This window comes from Rhodotorula toruloides (assembly GCF_000320785.1).
Source record: "Rhodotorula toruloides NP11 unplaced genomic scaffold Scaffold1, whole genome shotgun sequence".
Taxonomy (NCBI): domain Eukaryota; kingdom Fungi; phylum Basidiomycota; class Microbotryomycetes; order Sporidiobolales; family Sporidiobolaceae; genus Rhodotorula; species Rhodotorula toruloides.
In genome coordinates, this window is record NW_015622961.1 from 1,169,046 (window position 1) to 1,184,958 (window position 15,913).

General features: G+C 62.7%; 7 protein-coding genes across 7 annotated transcripts; 5 read left to right on the forward strand and 2 right to left on the reverse strand.

The window, feature by feature from the left end:
- Positions 1–104: 104 nt before the first annotated feature.
- RHTO_00474 (mitochondrial phosphate carrier protein) lies at positions 105–1,920 on the forward strand (the record flags this gene model as incomplete). The annotated part of the gene is made up of 9 exons (XM_016414158.1): positions 105–204; positions 272–324; positions 445–490; positions 582–1,101; positions 1,182–1,223; positions 1,288–1,466; positions 1,570–1,675; positions 1,738–1,782; positions 1,857–1,920. 9 exons carry the CDS (start codon positions 105–107, stop codon positions 1,918–1,920), a joined length of 1,155 nt encoding a protein of 384 aa, XP_016277165.1.
- Positions 1,921–3,027: 1,107 nt separating this feature from the next.
- RHTO_00475 (MFS monocarboxylic acid transporter) lies at positions 3,028–4,642 on the forward strand (the record flags this gene model as incomplete). The annotated part of the gene is made up of 2 exons (XM_016414159.1): positions 3,028–3,091; positions 3,195–4,642. The coding sequence occupies 2 exons, from the start codon at positions 3,028–3,030 to the stop codon at positions 4,640–4,642; spliced, it is 1,512 nt and encodes a 503-aa protein (XP_016277166.1).
- Positions 4,643–4,971: 329 nt separating this feature from the next.
- On the forward strand, positions 4,972–6,843 carry RHTO_00476 (3-ketoacyl-CoA thiolase, mitochondrial; the record flags this gene model as incomplete). Its single annotated transcript, XM_016414160.1, has 11 exons — positions 4,972–5,055; positions 5,138–5,211; positions 5,286–5,384; positions 5,471–5,580; positions 5,643–5,745; positions 5,806–5,817; positions 5,885–5,973; positions 6,039–6,347; positions 6,410–6,477; positions 6,540–6,639; positions 6,698–6,843. 11 exons carry the CDS (start codon positions 4,972–4,974, stop codon positions 6,841–6,843), a joined length of 1,194 nt encoding a protein of 397 aa, XP_016277167.1.
- Positions 6,844–7,116: 273 nt separating this feature from the next.
- On the forward strand, positions 7,117–8,615 carry RHTO_00477 (DNA repair protein RAD51; the record flags this gene model as incomplete). The annotated part of the gene is made up of 8 exons (XM_016414161.1): positions 7,117–7,197; positions 7,286–7,430; positions 7,488–7,530; positions 7,589–7,656; positions 7,718–7,809; positions 7,873–8,081; positions 8,151–8,402; positions 8,468–8,615. 8 exons carry the CDS (start codon positions 7,117–7,119, stop codon positions 8,613–8,615), a joined length of 1,038 nt encoding a protein of 345 aa, XP_016277168.1.
- Positions 8,616–8,820: 205 nt separating this feature from the next.
- RHTO_00478 (uncharacterized protein) lies at positions 8,821–10,805 on the reverse strand (the record flags this gene model as incomplete). The annotated part of the gene is made up of 5 exons (XM_016414162.1): positions 8,821–9,440; positions 9,513–10,021; positions 10,096–10,225; positions 10,293–10,371; positions 10,416–10,805. 5 exons carry the CDS (start codon positions 10,803–10,805, stop codon positions 8,821–8,823), a joined length of 1,728 nt encoding a protein of 575 aa, XP_016277169.1.
- Positions 10,806–11,128: 323 nt separating this feature from the next.
- RHTO_00479 (ubiquitin-conjugating enzyme e2-16kda) lies at positions 11,129–11,895 on the forward strand (the record flags this gene model as incomplete). Its single annotated transcript, XM_016414163.1, has 4 exons — positions 11,129–11,270; positions 11,358–11,501; positions 11,563–11,733; positions 11,798–11,895. The coding sequence occupies 4 exons, from the start codon at positions 11,129–11,131 to the stop codon at positions 11,893–11,895; spliced, it is 555 nt and encodes a 184-aa protein (XP_016277170.1).
- Positions 11,896–12,786: 891 nt separating this feature from the next.
- RHTO_00480 (zinc finger, C2H2-type protein) lies at positions 12,787–14,862 on the reverse strand (the record flags this gene model as incomplete). The annotated part of the gene is made up of 3 exons (XM_016414164.1): positions 12,787–12,960; positions 13,019–13,083; positions 13,149–14,862. The coding sequence occupies 3 exons, from the start codon at positions 14,860–14,862 to the stop codon at positions 12,787–12,789; spliced, it is 1,953 nt and encodes a 650-aa protein (XP_016277171.1).
- Between the last annotated feature and the right edge of the window lie 1,051 nt (positions 14,863–15,913).

Below are 15,913 nucleotides of genomic sequence, written 5' to 3' on the forward strand. Positions count from 1 at the left end.
GCGCCGTGTCAACGTGTCCGAGTGCGAAAGCGAGAGCGAGTCGCTGGGCTCGCCGTCGTCGCTGCTCGCCCTCGTCCTCGCTCACTCGCACTCCCCCGTCGAAGATGGTCGCGCAGCTCATGGGAAGCCTCTTCCAGGGATCCTTCACCACCCCCGCCCTCCCCGCCTTCTCCCTCGGCGGCGTCGCGGCCTCGGTCGTCGACGGTCAGTCTCGTCACGGCTTTGCTCAACCAACACTCGCAACGACTGACGCTGCGTGTACGCCACACAGATGCCAAGTCCAAGGCTGAGGACCTCAAGAACAAGGCCTCGCACGCCGCCTCGGTGAGTCGCCAGCTCAAACACGCCGCCCAACTCCCGCGAGCTCAGCGTCGGCCCTTCTCGGGGTCTGCCTGTCGTCGAGCCGCAAACTCACCCGGTTGCCCTTGCGCGCATGTGTGACAGTCTGTCGGAGACAAGGTTGACGGTGCCCGCGCTGCTGCCACGACTGGTGCGTTCGCCGTTCTCGAGTTCGCCCGGGTCAAGGTCGAGGAGATGGGGGGTTGGCTGATCACGGCGATGGCTGACCTGTTCGCACGCAGGCGCCGCCCAGGCCGTCTCGAAGGCTGCCCCCGGCACCATCGAGCTCTACTCGGGCAAGTACTACGCGACCTGCGCCCTCGGCGGTGCGCTCGCCTGCGGCACCACCCACGCTTTCGTCACCCCGCTCGACCTCGTCAAGTGCCGCAAGCAGGTCGACAAGAACATTTACAAGTCCAACATGGACGGGTGGAAGAAGATCCACGCCACCGAAGGCGGCATCCGCGGCCTCTACACCGGTGTCGGCCCGACCTTGATTGGCTACTCGATGCAGGGAGCGGCTAAGTACGGGTTCTACGAGTACTTTAAAAAGTTCTACTCGGACCTCGCAGGTGCCGAGAACGCCGTCAAGTACAAGGACGCCATCTACCTCGCCGGTTCCGCCTCGGCCGAGTTCTTCGCCGACATGGCCCTCGTCCCCATGGAGACCGTCAAGGTCCGCATGCAGACCACCTTCCCTCCCTTTGCCACCTCTGCCGTCTCGGGCCTCAACAAGGTCGTCGCCGCCGAGGGCTCTGGCGCGTGGGTTCCGCGGGCTTTGAAGACTTGCCCTTTCCTTTCGCTCGCGTTTGGGCTCGCGCTGACTCCGAGTCGTCTCGCAGGCTCTTCAAGTCGCTCCCCTCGCTCTGGGGCCGTCAGATTCCGTGAGGAGGCGGTCGTTCGTTCGCTCACTTCGGCTCGATCGCTGACTTTGCTCGTACCCGGCAGCTACACCATGATGAAGTTCTGGTCGTTCGAGGCCACCGTCGCCGCCATCTACAACGCCCTCGGCGCGCCCAAGGAGTCGTACAACAAGCTCCAGCAGCTCGGTGTCTCGGCCACCGCCGGTTACATCGCCGGTGTCTTCTGCGCCGTCGTCTCGCACCCCGCCGACACCATGGTTTCCAGTGCGTTCTACTATCCCTCTGCGAGCGGTGGGAGCGACGAAGCGAGCGAGTCGGGCGGACGCGAGGTGGACCTTCCCAAATCGCTGATTCTTTTCTCCCGCAGAGCTCAACGCCCCTCTGGCCCCCGGCCAGGCCAAGCCGACCGTCGGATCGATTTACGCTGACATCGGATTCGGTGGGCTCTGGGGAGGACTCGGAACTCGTATCATGTACGTTTCGGAGGCCTTTGACACCCTTTCTCGATTCCTGCTGACTTCCTTTCGTCTCGCAGCATGATCGGAACCCTTACCGCTCTTCAGTGGCTCATCTACGACACGTGCGTTATAACCCAGCTCGAAAACGACTCGAGAAAAGGCCATCCCGTTGACTCTCTTGCTCTCCCTCGTCCAGTTTCAAGGTCACTATGGGTCTCCCAACCACCGGCAGTGCCGCCCCCGACCCGACCAAGAAGTGAAAAGGCTCCCCTCGTCCGTAGCCCTAGAATTGCGACTTTTTCACCTTCTCCATGCCCGATCTTTCTGTCTATTCTCCCCTTCTGCCGTCCTCGAATGCAAGGTGTTCTCCCGCAGCATCAGAACAGTGATGACGGCTGAGAATCATGGCTGTGGCTTTTCAAGGTCGAAGGCGAGTTGTAGCCGTCGGGCGAGAGGGCGGAGGAAAGACGACTTCCGCAAGGAGGAGCAAGTCAAAACGAGACCGTGTTCCCGCTTCCGCTTCAAATAGTCCAGCTCCACTTGCCTCTAGGTCTGCTCAGCTGTCAGCCAGCTCAAGGGAGACGAGATTTAGACACCTCCCAATGCTCCGCCCTCCCATCCCTTCCCTTGTGAAGAACGCGCCCACTCCACTGCAGCCTTCCTCCACCTTGGCCTTGCTTGAGGGTGGAGTATTGCTTTGGTAGCGCCTTCTGCGCAAGAAGCCCGTGAACGCCGTTCACGCAGAGAGATAGAAGGAGGAGGAGGTGTGGCTTTGCAAAAAGCAGGCGAAGCGGCGCTGATCCTGCAGTCGAGTATCTGACTGTGAGGGAAAGAGCGCTGCCATGTCAGTCGTTTGTCACTAGACCGGCACTCGTCGTAAGTGAAGCAGCGAGGGAAGCAAGGAAGGCAGCTGAACGCGAGCGGATGCGCATATGGGTCGAGCGGTGTTGTAAGTGGTCAGCGGATGGCAGACGGCTGTTCCTCGACGTCGATTCTACCGTCGATGTGAGGAAGCCATGAGAAGCAGTCTCGTGAGTGGAGAAGGGAGAAGAGCAGAATGCCGGTGAGGAGGAGGACGAATCTCGTCGCGTCAACCATCGGCAGCCTCGTCGAGAGGCTTGAGCTGCTTCAAACGTCGTAATGAGCGAATCCAATCAGCAGCTGTTCCTTTTTACTGTCACAAGTCGTCCTCTTGCTCCCCCTCCCTTCTCCTCGTCCTCGTCCGCTCACATCAACAGAGTTTCGACCTGCTTATTGCCTGCTCACGCGCTACTCGGCGTCTATCGACCGTACACTCCCGCATCAGCGTCTCCCGACCCGCCACCGCGACTTCATCGACCCCACTCCAGTTCATCAGTCGACGAGCGATGTCGGCTCGCGTGCGGGTGGCCTCGGGCGTGGCGGCGCTGGCCAACTGCCTGACAGCTGGAGGTGAGTTTACGAAGCCTATCGCGAGCGCGAGCGGGCCCACAGCGCGACGACGCCCGCACATCGCCTCGTCACTCCGACAGCTGACTCTTGCGCGCGCACACAGCACCGTTCACGTTCCCGCTGTGGGCGCCGACGCTCGAGCGGACGCTGCACTTGTCGTCTTCGCAGCTCAACATCGTCGCCTCGGCCGCCATCCTCGGAGAGTACGCCAGCGCCGCAGGATTCGGCGCACTGGCGGACCGACGAGGACCAGGAGCGGTCTCGTTCGCTGCGGCGGTCCTGTTTGGCGTCGGCTTTGGAGGACTTGCATGGAGGTACCAGCGCGGCGCGGACTGGAACGGAGCGGGAGGACAGCCGTGGGAGTACGAGTGGGCGGCGCTCTCGCTCGCATGGTTCATCTGCGGCTGCGCCACGGCGGCGAGCTACTTTGGCGCCATCACGTCGCTCACCAAGTCGGCGCCGTCGAGCCACTCGGGCCTCGCGATTGGCGTTCCTTGCGCCGTCTTCGGCCTCTCGCCCCTCTTCCTTTCAGCCATCGCCTCGTTTTTCACGACGCACACCGCAACAGGCGAGACGCTCGATGTTGCCAAATACCTCAGCTTCCTCGGCGCGCTACTGCTCGCGGTCAACTTCATCGGCGGCTCTCTCATCAAGGAGTTGCCGTGGGAGGACAACCTCGACAAGGTGATTGTCGACGCCATCGAGCCTTTCGACGACGAGGCGCGTGTCGACGAGCCAGACTCGGGCTTTGCGACGTCTCCGCCCCGCTCCATCACCGACGAGGCGAATGAGCGCACTTCGCTCCTCGGCAAGCCCGCTCCCGCCCTCGAAGCGTCGAGTGGCAGCCAGCCCTTCACCGCCGTTCTCGCTTCGCCATGCTTTTGGCTGCTCGGAGGCGTCGTCTTCCTGTCAACCGGGCCAGCAGAAATGTACATGGCGTCGGTCGGCCAGATCCTCGACACCCTCGTCTCGAACAGCGTCGCGGCAGGCGCAACGACGCAGAGCGCACTCACGCTCGCCAAGCGCCACATCGCACTCCTCTCGGTCACCAATACAGCCTGGCGCCTCATCGTCGGCGCAGCTTCCGACTACCTCGCTGCGCCCTCCGACAAGCAGGCGCCGGTCTCCGTCTGGCGACGCCACGTCCGCCTCATACTTGTCGGCGCAGCCTGCGCGCTCCTTGCAGCGACGTACGGCTGGGGCGGAACCGGCCTCTCGACCCCGAGCGGTCTCTGGATCATCACCCTTCTGACGGCCTGCTCTTACGGCACCGTCTTCACCCTCACACCGACCCTGATCCGCTCGCGCTGGGCTGTCGTCGACTTTGGCCGCAACTGGGGCGCGGCGACGCTCTTCTCGGCCGCAGGAGCGCTCCTCTTCACTCCGCTCTCTGGCGTCCTCCGCGACTTGGCGTCTCGCAAGGACGGCGACGGACCGCGTTGCGTCGGCCCGCGGTGCTACAGGCCCATCTTTGCGCTGTCAGCGGTGAGTGCGCTCCTGGCGACTGCGCTTGTGGCGGTCCTCGCGAGGAGGTGGAAGAAGAGGTTGTAAGGCGGTCACCTGTCCTCTCGTTCGCTTTGTTCCAAGTCCCGCTTGTTGCTTGTTCTCTCACCCTTTGCACTGTAGACCCCAGCACACTCTGTAGAACCCCTTGTCCTTGTTCTGCCATGACCCCCTTTTGCTCGTCACCTTCGTGACCCGGCGACTTGAGCGTGCGGCCGACGTTGGCGAGTCGCTTCTTCCCGCTCGCCACGCTCTCGCTCGTGCTGCTTCTGACCAGCTGTGACCACGCTTGACAGACTCGCTTGCTACTCAGACCGCCTCACCCAGCCCAGCCCACTTCACCCCCGTCCACCCACCCTCTCCCCCGACTCCGAAAGATGAGCGCCGTCTACATCGCCAGCGCAAAGCGCACGGCGTTCGGCGCGTTCGGCGGAGCGCTCAAGAGCTACACGGCTTCTCAGGTGCGCACACTAGTTTTTCGAAGCGCAGGAGGAGCTGCCACAGCGTGCTGACTGTCGGATAACCTCCCCACTTTGCGTGCAGCTTGGTGGCTTTGCGGCAAAGGCTGCGCTTGCAGAGTTGCCCGAGGGCACCAAGGTCGACTCCGTTATCTTCGGGTGCGTCGCCGCCGTTCTGCGCTACCCTCGCCTCGAGCGGAAGAGCTGACCTTGCTGGTTCCCCGTGATTGCAGCCAGGTTCTCTACTCGGATCCGTCGGCAGCGTACTTGGCGAGGCATGTTGGACACTTGGCGGGTTTGCCGGTGGACGTCCCGGCGTTGACGGTCAACAGGTGCGTCTCGAAGCCAAAGTCCCGGCTTTCGCGAGGGAAAGGACGGTTTGCCTTCCGGTGCGATCTTGATGGGTTTGCTTGCACAGGCTCTGCGGAAGTGGCTTCCAGTCGATCTTCAACGCGGCGCAGGAGATCAGGCTCGGCGAGTCGCACGTCGTCCTGACCGGCGGAACTGACAACATGTCGTTGTCTCCCTGCGCGTCCGCCTTCCCTTCGTTGCTTCTCTCGAGCTGCACGACTGACTCCTCTGCACGACAGACACCCTCTCTGGCGCTTCCCGCTTCGGCACCAAGTACGGCGTTGACCTCAAGCTGGAAGACTCGCTTGCGCAGGCTCTTACCGACCGCGTTCCGAACTCTACGTGCGTCCCATTCTCTGCGCTACATGAATAGTAAAAGAACTGACGCCCGCTGTCCCGCAGACCCATGGGCATGTGAGCTGGAGGTTTGCGGACGGAAGCCCCTTGTCGACTAGAGACTGACGGTTCTGCTTACGCGCAGCACGGCCGAGAATCTCGCGAACCAGTACGGCATCACCCGCGAGGACTGCGACAAGTACGCGCAGCAGAGTCAGCAGCGATGGAAGCAGGGTGCGTCGGCATTTCCTTCCGAATTTGCTCCTGAACCCCGCCCGCTCACTCGCTCCTTCGCGCAGGACTCGACTCGGGCGCTTTCGAGGGCGAGATCGCACCCGTCACCCTCCCCCCGAAGAAGAAGGGCGGCGAGCCGATCATCTTCAAGCAAGACGAGCACCCTCGCCCTTCCGTCACCCTCGAGCAACTCGCCAAGCTCCCGCCCGTCTTTGCCAAGAACGGAACCGTCACGGCTGGAAACGCGAGTGGGATCTGTGATGGTGCGGCGGCGAATGTGGTCGTGAGCGAGGAGGCGATCAAGCGCTACGGGATCAAGCCGCTTGCGAGGGTTGTGGCGTACCATGTCAACGCTGTTGAGCCGACCGTCATGGGTGCGTCGCCCCTCGCCTTCCACTAGTATCGTACTCTGCTGACTCTCTCGCCCGCTCCGCAGGCATCGGCCCTGTTGACGGCATCCGCGGTGTTCTCAAGAAGGCCGGCCTCAAGATTGAGGACATTGACGTGCGTAGTCTACCTCCCGCCGGGTCTTTCGACTCCTTGCTGACCTGTGTGCGCATCCGCAGCTCTTCGACATCAACGAGGCTTTTGCCGCCCAGTGGCTTGCGGTCCAGAAGGAGCTTGGCCTGCCCATGGACAAGTCGAACGTCCACGGCGGTGCCATCGGTGCGTCCCAAACCCTACTCCTTCCGCCGCCTCTTACTGACGCTCTCGACGCACGCAGCTCTCGGCCATCCGCTCGCGGCCTCCGGCGCCCGCATTACCAACCACCTCGTCCACAACCTTCACCGCCTCAACAAGCGTTATGCGGTCGGCTCGGCGTGCATCGGTGGTGGACAGGCGTGCTCGATCGTCCTTGAACGTGTGTAGGCCCCGGAAGGGAGTGTGCAAAGCAGTTCTTTGACGTACAAAGGACTGGTCGCAGGGTCGGAGACGCCCGCTTTCCGCTCGTTCGCTTCTCGTGGTCGTCTCCAGGCTGTGAACCAGCGCGTAAAGCCCAGTACGCTCGCCCCAAGCTGAATGTCAACTTGTCCTCGCGAAGTCAACTTTCGCGTCCGCTCGCGAGCAAGACGCGACTTGGTGTTTGTTGACATCCTCGCTCGTCGTTTCCACCGCTCTACGGCTCCAGCTGAGCAGTGCATCATGTCACAGGCATCTCAACAGTCGCAGGGAGAGGACGCCTACGCCGGCCGCGTCCTCCCGCAGCCCGTTACCGTCCTCGAGGTGCGTCCTCATCGCTCGCTCGCTGTCGGCCATCGCACGCCTCGCAGGGCTGCGCGCTGACTTCGGTACATCTGCGCGACGTCCGCAGGGCCACTGCTGCACAAAGAAGGACGTCGAGAAGCTTGTCGAGGCGGGGTATGCGACCCTCGAGGCGGTGGCGTACACGCCCAAGAAGCTCCTCTGCCAGGTCAAGGGTATCTCGGAGGCAAAGGCGGATAAGATCATTGCTCATGGTGCGTCACAGGTGGCGAATTGATTCGGGAGGAGCTGACCAGGTTCTCCTCGAGCAGTGAGCAAGATGATCCCGATGGGCTTCACCACCGCGACCGAGTTGTGCGTTCTCGCCTTGCCCTCTGCAACGAAGCACGAGCTGACGATACTGGCGGAACAGCCATGCTCGCCGCGCCGACCTCGTCATGATCACCACGGGCTCAACAGCTCTCGACAACATTCTCGGGGGTCAGTCTCGCCCGTTGCTCTCTTCTCCGGCAGCTTCGCTAAGACGCGGCTATTCTCGCAGGCGGCATCGAGACGGGCGCGATTACCGAGCTGTACGGCGAGTTCAGGACGGGAAAGAGTCAGATCTGCCACCAGCTCGCCGTCACTTGCCAGGTGTGTCGCTCAGCTCGCTCTCATGCCTCTTCTGATAGCTCACGAGCGTTCTCTCGGCCGCAGCTCCCGGTCGACATGAAGGGCGGCGAGGGCAAGTGCCTCTACATCGACACCGAAGGAACCTTCCGTCCCGAACGCTTGCTCGCCATCTCCGAGCGCTATGGCATGAACGGCGAAGACGTCCTCGACAACGTCGCGTACGCGAGGGCGTACAACGCGGATCACCAGTCGCAGCTGCTCGTCCTCGCTGGCGCCATGATGTCCGAGTCGAGGTGAGGCCACCCCCCACCCCTTTCCTTCGCTGACCCGAGCGCTGCACTGACTCGCGGCGCACTCGCCAGGTTCTCGCTCATCATCGTTGACTCGGTCACCTCTCTCTACCGCACCGACTACTCTGGCCGTGGCGAGCTCTCCGCGCGCCAAATGCACCTCGCCAAGTTCCTCCGCTCGCTCATGCGCCTCGCAGACGAGTTTGGTGTCGCCGTCGTCGTCACGAATCAGGTTGTCGCGAGCGTCGACAACGCGCCTGGTGCGCCTGCGGATGCGAGGAAGCCGATTGGAGGAAACATCATGGCGCACGCCAGTACGACTCGGTGCGTTCAGCTCGCCGTGCACCCATAGCATACCGCGTCAGCTGACGGTTTTTCGCCGCTCGCAGCATCTCGATGCGCAAGGGTCGCGGCGCAGAACGTATCGCCCGCATCGTCGACTCGCCCTGCATGCCCGAAGCCGACGCCAAGTTTCAGATCACGGCGCAAGGCATCACGGATGTCAACAACGGCGATGGAGACGGTGACGACGACTGATTGATCTCGCTTGATTGCTCTGAAGACGCTCGTGCTTCGCCTTTCGCTTGTTGTTTCTCGCTCTTCCTTCGATCAGTCCCTTCATTCGTACCCTCCGCATCCTTGTCGTGTACAGATCCAGCGCAGCTTTGCAACCTTTCGTTCCAGCAAGTCTCTGGGGTCGTGAATCCAAGCAAGCGTTTCAAGCGGTCCATCGTCCTCCAAGCTAAGTCGCCTCCCGTTCCGCCTTGAGCGCCTCCACCCTCGCCCAGAGCGTTCCCACCGTCGCGATCATCGCCGCCACCTGCGACTCGAGCGCGGCGATGCGTTTGGTGTCGTCGCTGCGTAGGGCGCCGGCAGCTTCCGAGCCGGATGCATCCTCGCACATCGTCTCCTTCTTCAGCTTCGCCTCCTCCTGCACCCTCATCTGCTCGCCCGCGTGTTCCAAGCTCTCCAAGCGCCTGTCCATCTCCTCGACCCGCTGAAACATCCCCTTCACGACCTTTCCGTCGTTCGCGGCCTCGCCAGCCGGCGACGAGCACATACGCATAACGAGGTCTGCGTGGCCATGGCCGAGATGGCAAAGGTAGGCGTACATCTCGTTGTAGCGCGCTTGGAGGGCGGCGAAAGCTTCGGGCGAGACGGCAGGCGGCTGATTGGGAGGAGGAGGTTGAGCGGTTGGTGAGAGTGAGGGCGGTGCATGGCCGTTGAAAGGAGAGTGAGGAGGATTGAAAGGTGGGACAGCGGAAGCGGCGGTCGTTGAACGAGGGGGTGAGGCGGCGGCGGGAGTAGTGGATGAGCGACGACGTATGGCGGGTGTCTTGAGCGTCGAAGCGGCGGGTTCAGCTGCGAACGAGCACGAAGGGTGCGTCAGGAGGACCGCAAGACCGTTCTGCGTCACAAGGAGGGAAGGCTCACCAGGCTTTGTCGGCTGCGGCTCAAAGTCTGAATCGGTCGTCAAGTCGGGGAGCGTATAAACCGGCTTCTTGATCGTCGCCCTGCGCTTCTGCCTGCCCGTATGCGAGTAGACCTCCTCGCCAGCCTCGAGCGCAGCCTCTATCAGCGCCTGCTCGCGATCGTAGTCCGCCTGCTCATTCGCCTCCGCATCAGAACCTCCGCCAGTCTTGAGCTTCTTCCGAGCCGTGCCTTTCTTCTTCGTCGTTGATCCACCGACACCGCCTTTGGTCCGCTTCTTCCCCTTCCTACCCTCGTTCCCGCTCGTCTCCGTCTCGTCCACCTTCTTCGGTCCCCCCATCGACGGTAGCAAGACTGGCGCGTCGTCTTCGTAGAGCTTGAGCTGTCCAGCGGAAACAGGAGGGAAGGCCGCCACCCATGTCGACGAGTCAAGCGGATCGTAGTCGGGCGGCGGAGGGATGCGAGCGGCGAGCGAGACGCCGGCGGGAGGGATGGCAATGGCGCATGTCGAGCTACAAGACACAGGGGTCGTCAGCTAATATGACGCATGCGCACATCGGCGGCTACACTTCGCGCGAGTACTCACTCAATCTCCGCAGGAAAGCCGTGCTTCTGCTGCCATGACACGAAGAAGGCTTTGATGTGCTCGAGATCGGGAGGCAAGAAGCCGGCAGCGTGGCGGACGTCGAGCTCGAGGGAAAGGACGCATCGAGGGACTGCGCGCAGAGACGGGAGGAGGGTCAGTAGTGCACGAGTGGAGGATCGAGTTCGCGCAGTCCTCACCGTCTGCAGTGGCCTTGAAGGCACAGCTGATCACGACCTCGGATCCCTCGCGAGGCATCGGCCAGCGCTTGACGTCGACCTGAAGGCAAAGTCATGTGAGGCGTAAGGGCAGAAGAGGGGAACGATGCTACTCGCCTTGACAGCTTCGATATTGTAGCCGAACTGCTGAACCTTCTCCGTCCTCGTATCGCTCGAAACTTCCTCGACCGCGAGTCCCTTCGAGTCAACGACAAGCGAGTACTTCACTCCGCTCTCAGCCGTCCACATTCCGTTCCTCCGCCCGTCCTGCTCGTCAGACCATATCAATGCCCACTTCTTCACCGGCACGGCGACTCGTCTCGCCTGTCGAGGGGTCGGGCGACGAGCTGAAGGGGGGTTGTCGATGAAAGGGAGACCTGAAGCGTCGAAACGGACGTCCGGATCGACTGCCCGGCCGGAGTAGGCAGGTGCGCCCGCTTTGTAGACGTCTGTAGGCTCGCCCTCGTGCCCCTCGCCCCCGCTCGGGCGCGCCATGACCCGCAAGTCTCGTTGACAGATGAGGCGGTACGGAGAGGTGGGAGCGCGGGAGTTGAAGCGGTGGAACAGCCAAAGCAGTTCAGGTGGCTTCCTAGGGTTCCTAGCACGTCAACAGCAAGCGTTCAGCCCCAGAATAGCTAGTTGTGAGGAAGTCAACCTCTGCGCGACGTCCGCTCACTGGTCTGCCTCCCGCCACCACGCTCGCATACCACAGACTTGCTCGGTCGCGGCTCAGATACGCTCACAGGCACCTCAGGACCGCTCCAGACCCATCCGGACAACTCCCAGCGCCGACCACCGCCCGCTCATTCAGCACGACCATGCCACCCAAAGGCCCTCAAGCGATGTCCGCCAAGCGGATCGCAAAGGAGCTGAACGACCTGAAGAAGGATGCGTTGCCACAGGGATGCACGGTTGGACCGGCGTCGGATGAGAACGTCTACGAGTGGTCTGCGTCAATCGGTGCGTTCGCTCGTCTTGAGGGATGGAAGGCGCGAAGAGGAGCATGCAGGGACGCCAAGCTGACGCCCGAGATTTATTCGTACGCAGAGGGGCCTCCCGATTCGCCTTACGCTGGCGGTGTCTTCCAGCTGCACATCACCTTGCCCGCTGATTATCCGTTCCGTCCTCCTCGAGTCGTCTTTATGACCAAGATCTACCACGCGAACATCAACAACCAGGGTGGCATCTGCCGTGAGTTGCGCGCGGAGCGACCATACGCAAGGAAGCCAAGCTGACCTCACCTGCTTGACAGTCGACATCCTCAAGAACCAGTGGAGTCCTGCGCTGTCCATCGTCAAAGTCCTCCTCTCTGTCGCCTCTCTTCTCGCCGACCCGAACCCGCACGACCCGCTCATGCCCGACATCGCGCAAAGGTACCTGAAGAACCGCAAGGAGCACGACAAGACGGCTCGGGAATGGACTCGTGCGTCAATCGGCCGTCCTTGCTCCGAGGGCTTGCACTGACTTGTCGCGATTCACTGCTGCAGAGAAGTATGCCATGCCGGTCAAGAAGCCCGCGACCGCTTCCGCCGAGTCGAGCAAGGAGGGCAAGAAGAAGGAGGTCGAAGTCCTCGTCATCGACTAGACGTCCATTCGCCTCTAGACAAGTCTCTCAACCCCCTTTCTCTACGGTCGCGCAACTGCCGCCTCGCGTGTACCTCCTTCGCCTTTTGCGTTCGCCTCCAGCTTTCGCCTCTCTCGTTCTCCCTCGTCCAGCGTCGCCCTCCTGTTTTGTCCACGACACGCAACATCTCCGCCTCGTTGTGCCTCTACCCAGTCCCCTCACATACCCGCTTGTGTCCGCCTCGCCGTTGTACATGCCCTTCTTCCGCTTGCTTTTTGTACCACCACTCGCAGACCTCGCTGTCCTTGCCACGCCTTTGCACCTCCTCTTTGCTTCCCGCGCGGAAATCGCGCGAGAGAAGTCCGTGGTTGCGATATCTCCAAGTTCTTCTGCTCCTCTGCCTCTCTCTCTCTCCTCCGCTTCTCTCGCTCGTCGTCTCGCATCGCTACATTCCGACTGGGGGTCAATTACACCTTCTACAAGAGCTAACACAGCACCAGGCTAGTGTCCAAGGAGCTAGGAGGGGGGCGGCTACTGTACTGGCGGAAGGAGGTTCCGGGTTGACTGATGAAGGAGAACGAGCGAAGGATACGGGGCGAGCGTGTGTGAGAGGGGAGGGCAGGGTATACAGGGCTGGTGGGACTGTTGGACTGGGTACAAGCTGGTCCAGGCGAAGGAGACGTGCAGGGGTATCGCGAGAGAAGGGTGTCGCGTCGATGGAGGTCGGAAGGACAGGCGAGCAGTTGAGCGGTCGATGGAGGGAGTGGGAGTGTCTGCGCACGGGTATTAGGCGTGTACAGATGCGGGCAACAGGCGAGACAAGCGACTCGAGGCGACCTCGACACAAGCGCATCCTGCTCGAGAAGCCGTCAGCGATGTGCTGCGCGGACGAGGACAACGCCAGACGCACTGTTACTCCTCGTCGCTTGCGGGCTGCTCAGCCATCTCGCCGCCGTAATCGGCCTCGAGGCTTTCCTCCCGACTCTCCTGCTTGACGATCTCGCCCCTCCCGTGCTCGCCGAAGTGCTGCTGGATGGCGGCGGAGAACTCGGCGTCGCTCGAGCCGGGGTCGCGGTGGACACGCAGCTGTTGACGAAGCAGTCAGCGGGGGGGGCTTCGGACGGGGCAAATTGGCGAGACGCACATGCTGCCAAAGGTTGTCGTGCCTCGTGAAGCGGCGCTCGCAGCCAGGCCAGCGGCACTGGAACGCTGTGAAAGAAGTGGAAGGTCAGCGAGGAGGTCGTCTGGCAGAACGGAAGGGGTTCGCAACGCACGCCTCTCGTTCGTATGGATCGAGCGAACGTGACGCTTGAGATGCTCGCTGCGCTTGAAGAGCTTGCCGCAGCCAGGGACCTTGCAGACGAAGATCTTCTTCGGCTTGCCTGTCTTGGTGACGCCGGCATAGGCGATCTGCGCCTCGGTGAGCTTGAACTCGGGGTCCTCAAGGTCCTCCGGGTCGAGGTCGAGGTCGGGCGTGCAGGGCGGACGACGACCGCGCGAGCGCTTCGTCGGCATGCGGGCAAAGTCCTCGTTGGAAGGGATGGACGCAGAGTTTGTGCCGGGGAAGTTGGCGGGATCCTTGTCCTTTGGAGCGGCGAGCGCGCCAGCTGAAGGAGCGACGACGCCGGGCGCGAGCATCGATTGCGGCGTCGGGTGGTAGATGTTCGACGAGATACGGCGCCTCGCCTTGCTGCCGGAGTCCGCTGCCTGAGTTGACGACGACGACGATCCGGGCGCGAGCGCGCGAAGGGTGTTCTGGCTCGACGACGAGTATGGCCCGCGGATGGTCGCATCGCGCGACTGCTTTGTCCGCCTCGTAGGACCGACGATGACCATCGCCGAGCGAGTCCTCATTCGAGGCCTGGGCTGCTCGTCTTTGTACTCGTCCTGATCGTGCTCGTGCTCGTACTTGTCCTGCTCGTCGAGGCGGAGCGCGTCCATCTCGCCCGTCCCGCTGCTGACATAGCCGCTGTCACTGTTTGCGCGTCCAGCGGCGTTGACGAAGGCGGGGTTGACATGACCTTCGTATTCGGACGACGTCGAGTGCGACTGGTGCGACGACTCGGTCGACTCGGTGTAGGACGACAAGCCGGACTGGTTTGACGTCGAGCGACCCATCATGCCGTAGGCGTGCTGGTAGTAGATGGCCGCATCGGTGTGTGCCGAGCTCGACTGGTACCGCGACGTTGAGGCGAAAGACGAGGCGTGAGCGCGACTCGCCTGGCTGCCCGACTCCTCGCCACTACCACGCGGTTTGGCCCACTCGAGCGTCGGAGGAGGCGAGCCTGCGTTGTAGGCTGCGCCGCCGCGAGCGAGCGGATGGCCGGCCGACGAGCTGGTCGGGTAAGGGCGGTAGGTCAGGTAGCTGTGCGGGAACTGAGCGAGGGGAGGCGGCGGGAGATAGTTCGGGGGATACGGAGCTGAGTGCGAGGCGTAGTCGGGGAAGGTGAAGGACGGCGGTCCCCTCTGCTCCGACTCGCCGCTCTCGGTCCTCTCGCGGGGTTCATGGTCGTACGCCGCCATTGCAGCAGCGTACGACTGCGACGAGATGCGTGCGAGCTGCGCCTCGTCGAGCGGAGCAAGGCCGGCATTGCTGAGGGAGCGAGGTTGCTGGTAACCCTCGGGAAGTCCGCGCGCGTCCAAGCCGTACATGGTCGCAGGGTGGTATTGACGGGCGCTCAGCGCAGACGACCGGTACTGCTCTTCGGCGTCATCCTGGCGAGGTGCGGCGTAGCTGAAGTTGGGCTCGTAGCGAGACGAGGGATGGGTGTATTCGCCGAGGGCGGGTGACGCACTCGCAGTCTCGCGCCGCACCTGCAGGTGCTCGTCGCCCGAGGCAGTGCGAGGCGGCGCAGGGAATGCGTACGCCTGGAGCGCCTGAGCTGGAGGCGAGCGAGACGTCGCTCCCTGGGTGGACGAGTCGGGATTGTAGGACACCGACCGCGCGTGCGGGATCTGGACGGGGCTCGCCGAAGGTTCAGCCTGCATCGCTCGTGGTGGATTTCCTGCGTGAAGCGCAAATGTCAGCTTGGGTGGGCGGTTCATCGCCGGAACGAGCGGAGAGACCGATGACACACCTCGCTCGCAAGTTGCTCGGTGCTGACGGCGCTGGTGAGGAGGCAGTGGGCGCTCGACGACGAAAGGAGTCGCAGGCAGGAGCGAGATGGAGGAAGAGAGGAGAGCGAGAGAAGGGCGCGAGGAGGTGAGGGTGGTCGGAGGTACCGCGGACGTCTGAGGCCGCTCGAAAAGGGGTGAGGTAACAGGGGTGCCCCTAATCTGCACAGACAGGAGAGCAGGGCGCCAGAGAGAGGAGTGGAGTCGCAGAGAGAGAGGAGGTCTGGCGAGGACGAGAAAGACAGGCGGACGGCGAAGAACAGCGTCAGCCTGGATGAGCGAGCGAAGCCGGATGTTCTTCCGACGCGGGGTAGACAGGAGGCTCGTCCGCAGACACAGACGCTCGCACGCCGTCTGCGCACATCCTCCTCCCGCCAGGCCTGAGCTGACTGTCCGTCCTTCGTGCTCCGCCTAGGTTCGTCGGATGGGTGCAGGATCCTCGACGACGACGAGAGCAAGAGTGCGAACAGGAGACGCACTGCGGATCTCCACGAGAGGAGCGAGCGTCGACGGTCAGGTTGCGAAGGTCGTGCCGGGAGGAGGTCGTCGCAAGGTCGTGAGGGGTCGTCTAGTACAACAACAGGAGGTCGTGGCAGCACAGGAGAGCGAGTGGCGAGAGCGCAAGGAGGAGGAGAGGAGCTGCTCGACCGTCGGGAGCCGGCGTGGGCCCCATCCCAGCATGCCGACAGTTGTTCCGGAACACACAGAAGCTTTCGTGCCCTTCCACAAGCTCGAATCGAGCGATAGCGCGCGTGCGTGTCCCTATCTTCGTCGCCAACCGTCCTCGACCTTCCGTCGCGAGCAGGTCGTCGAGGAAGAAGTCGTCGATCGCAGAAGTCCGCCTCGTCGACCTGGCGCTGCCTTGACATCCTCCAATGTCTTCCCAGCGCTGCGCTTCTCGCTAGACTATGAAGGACGGTGGCGA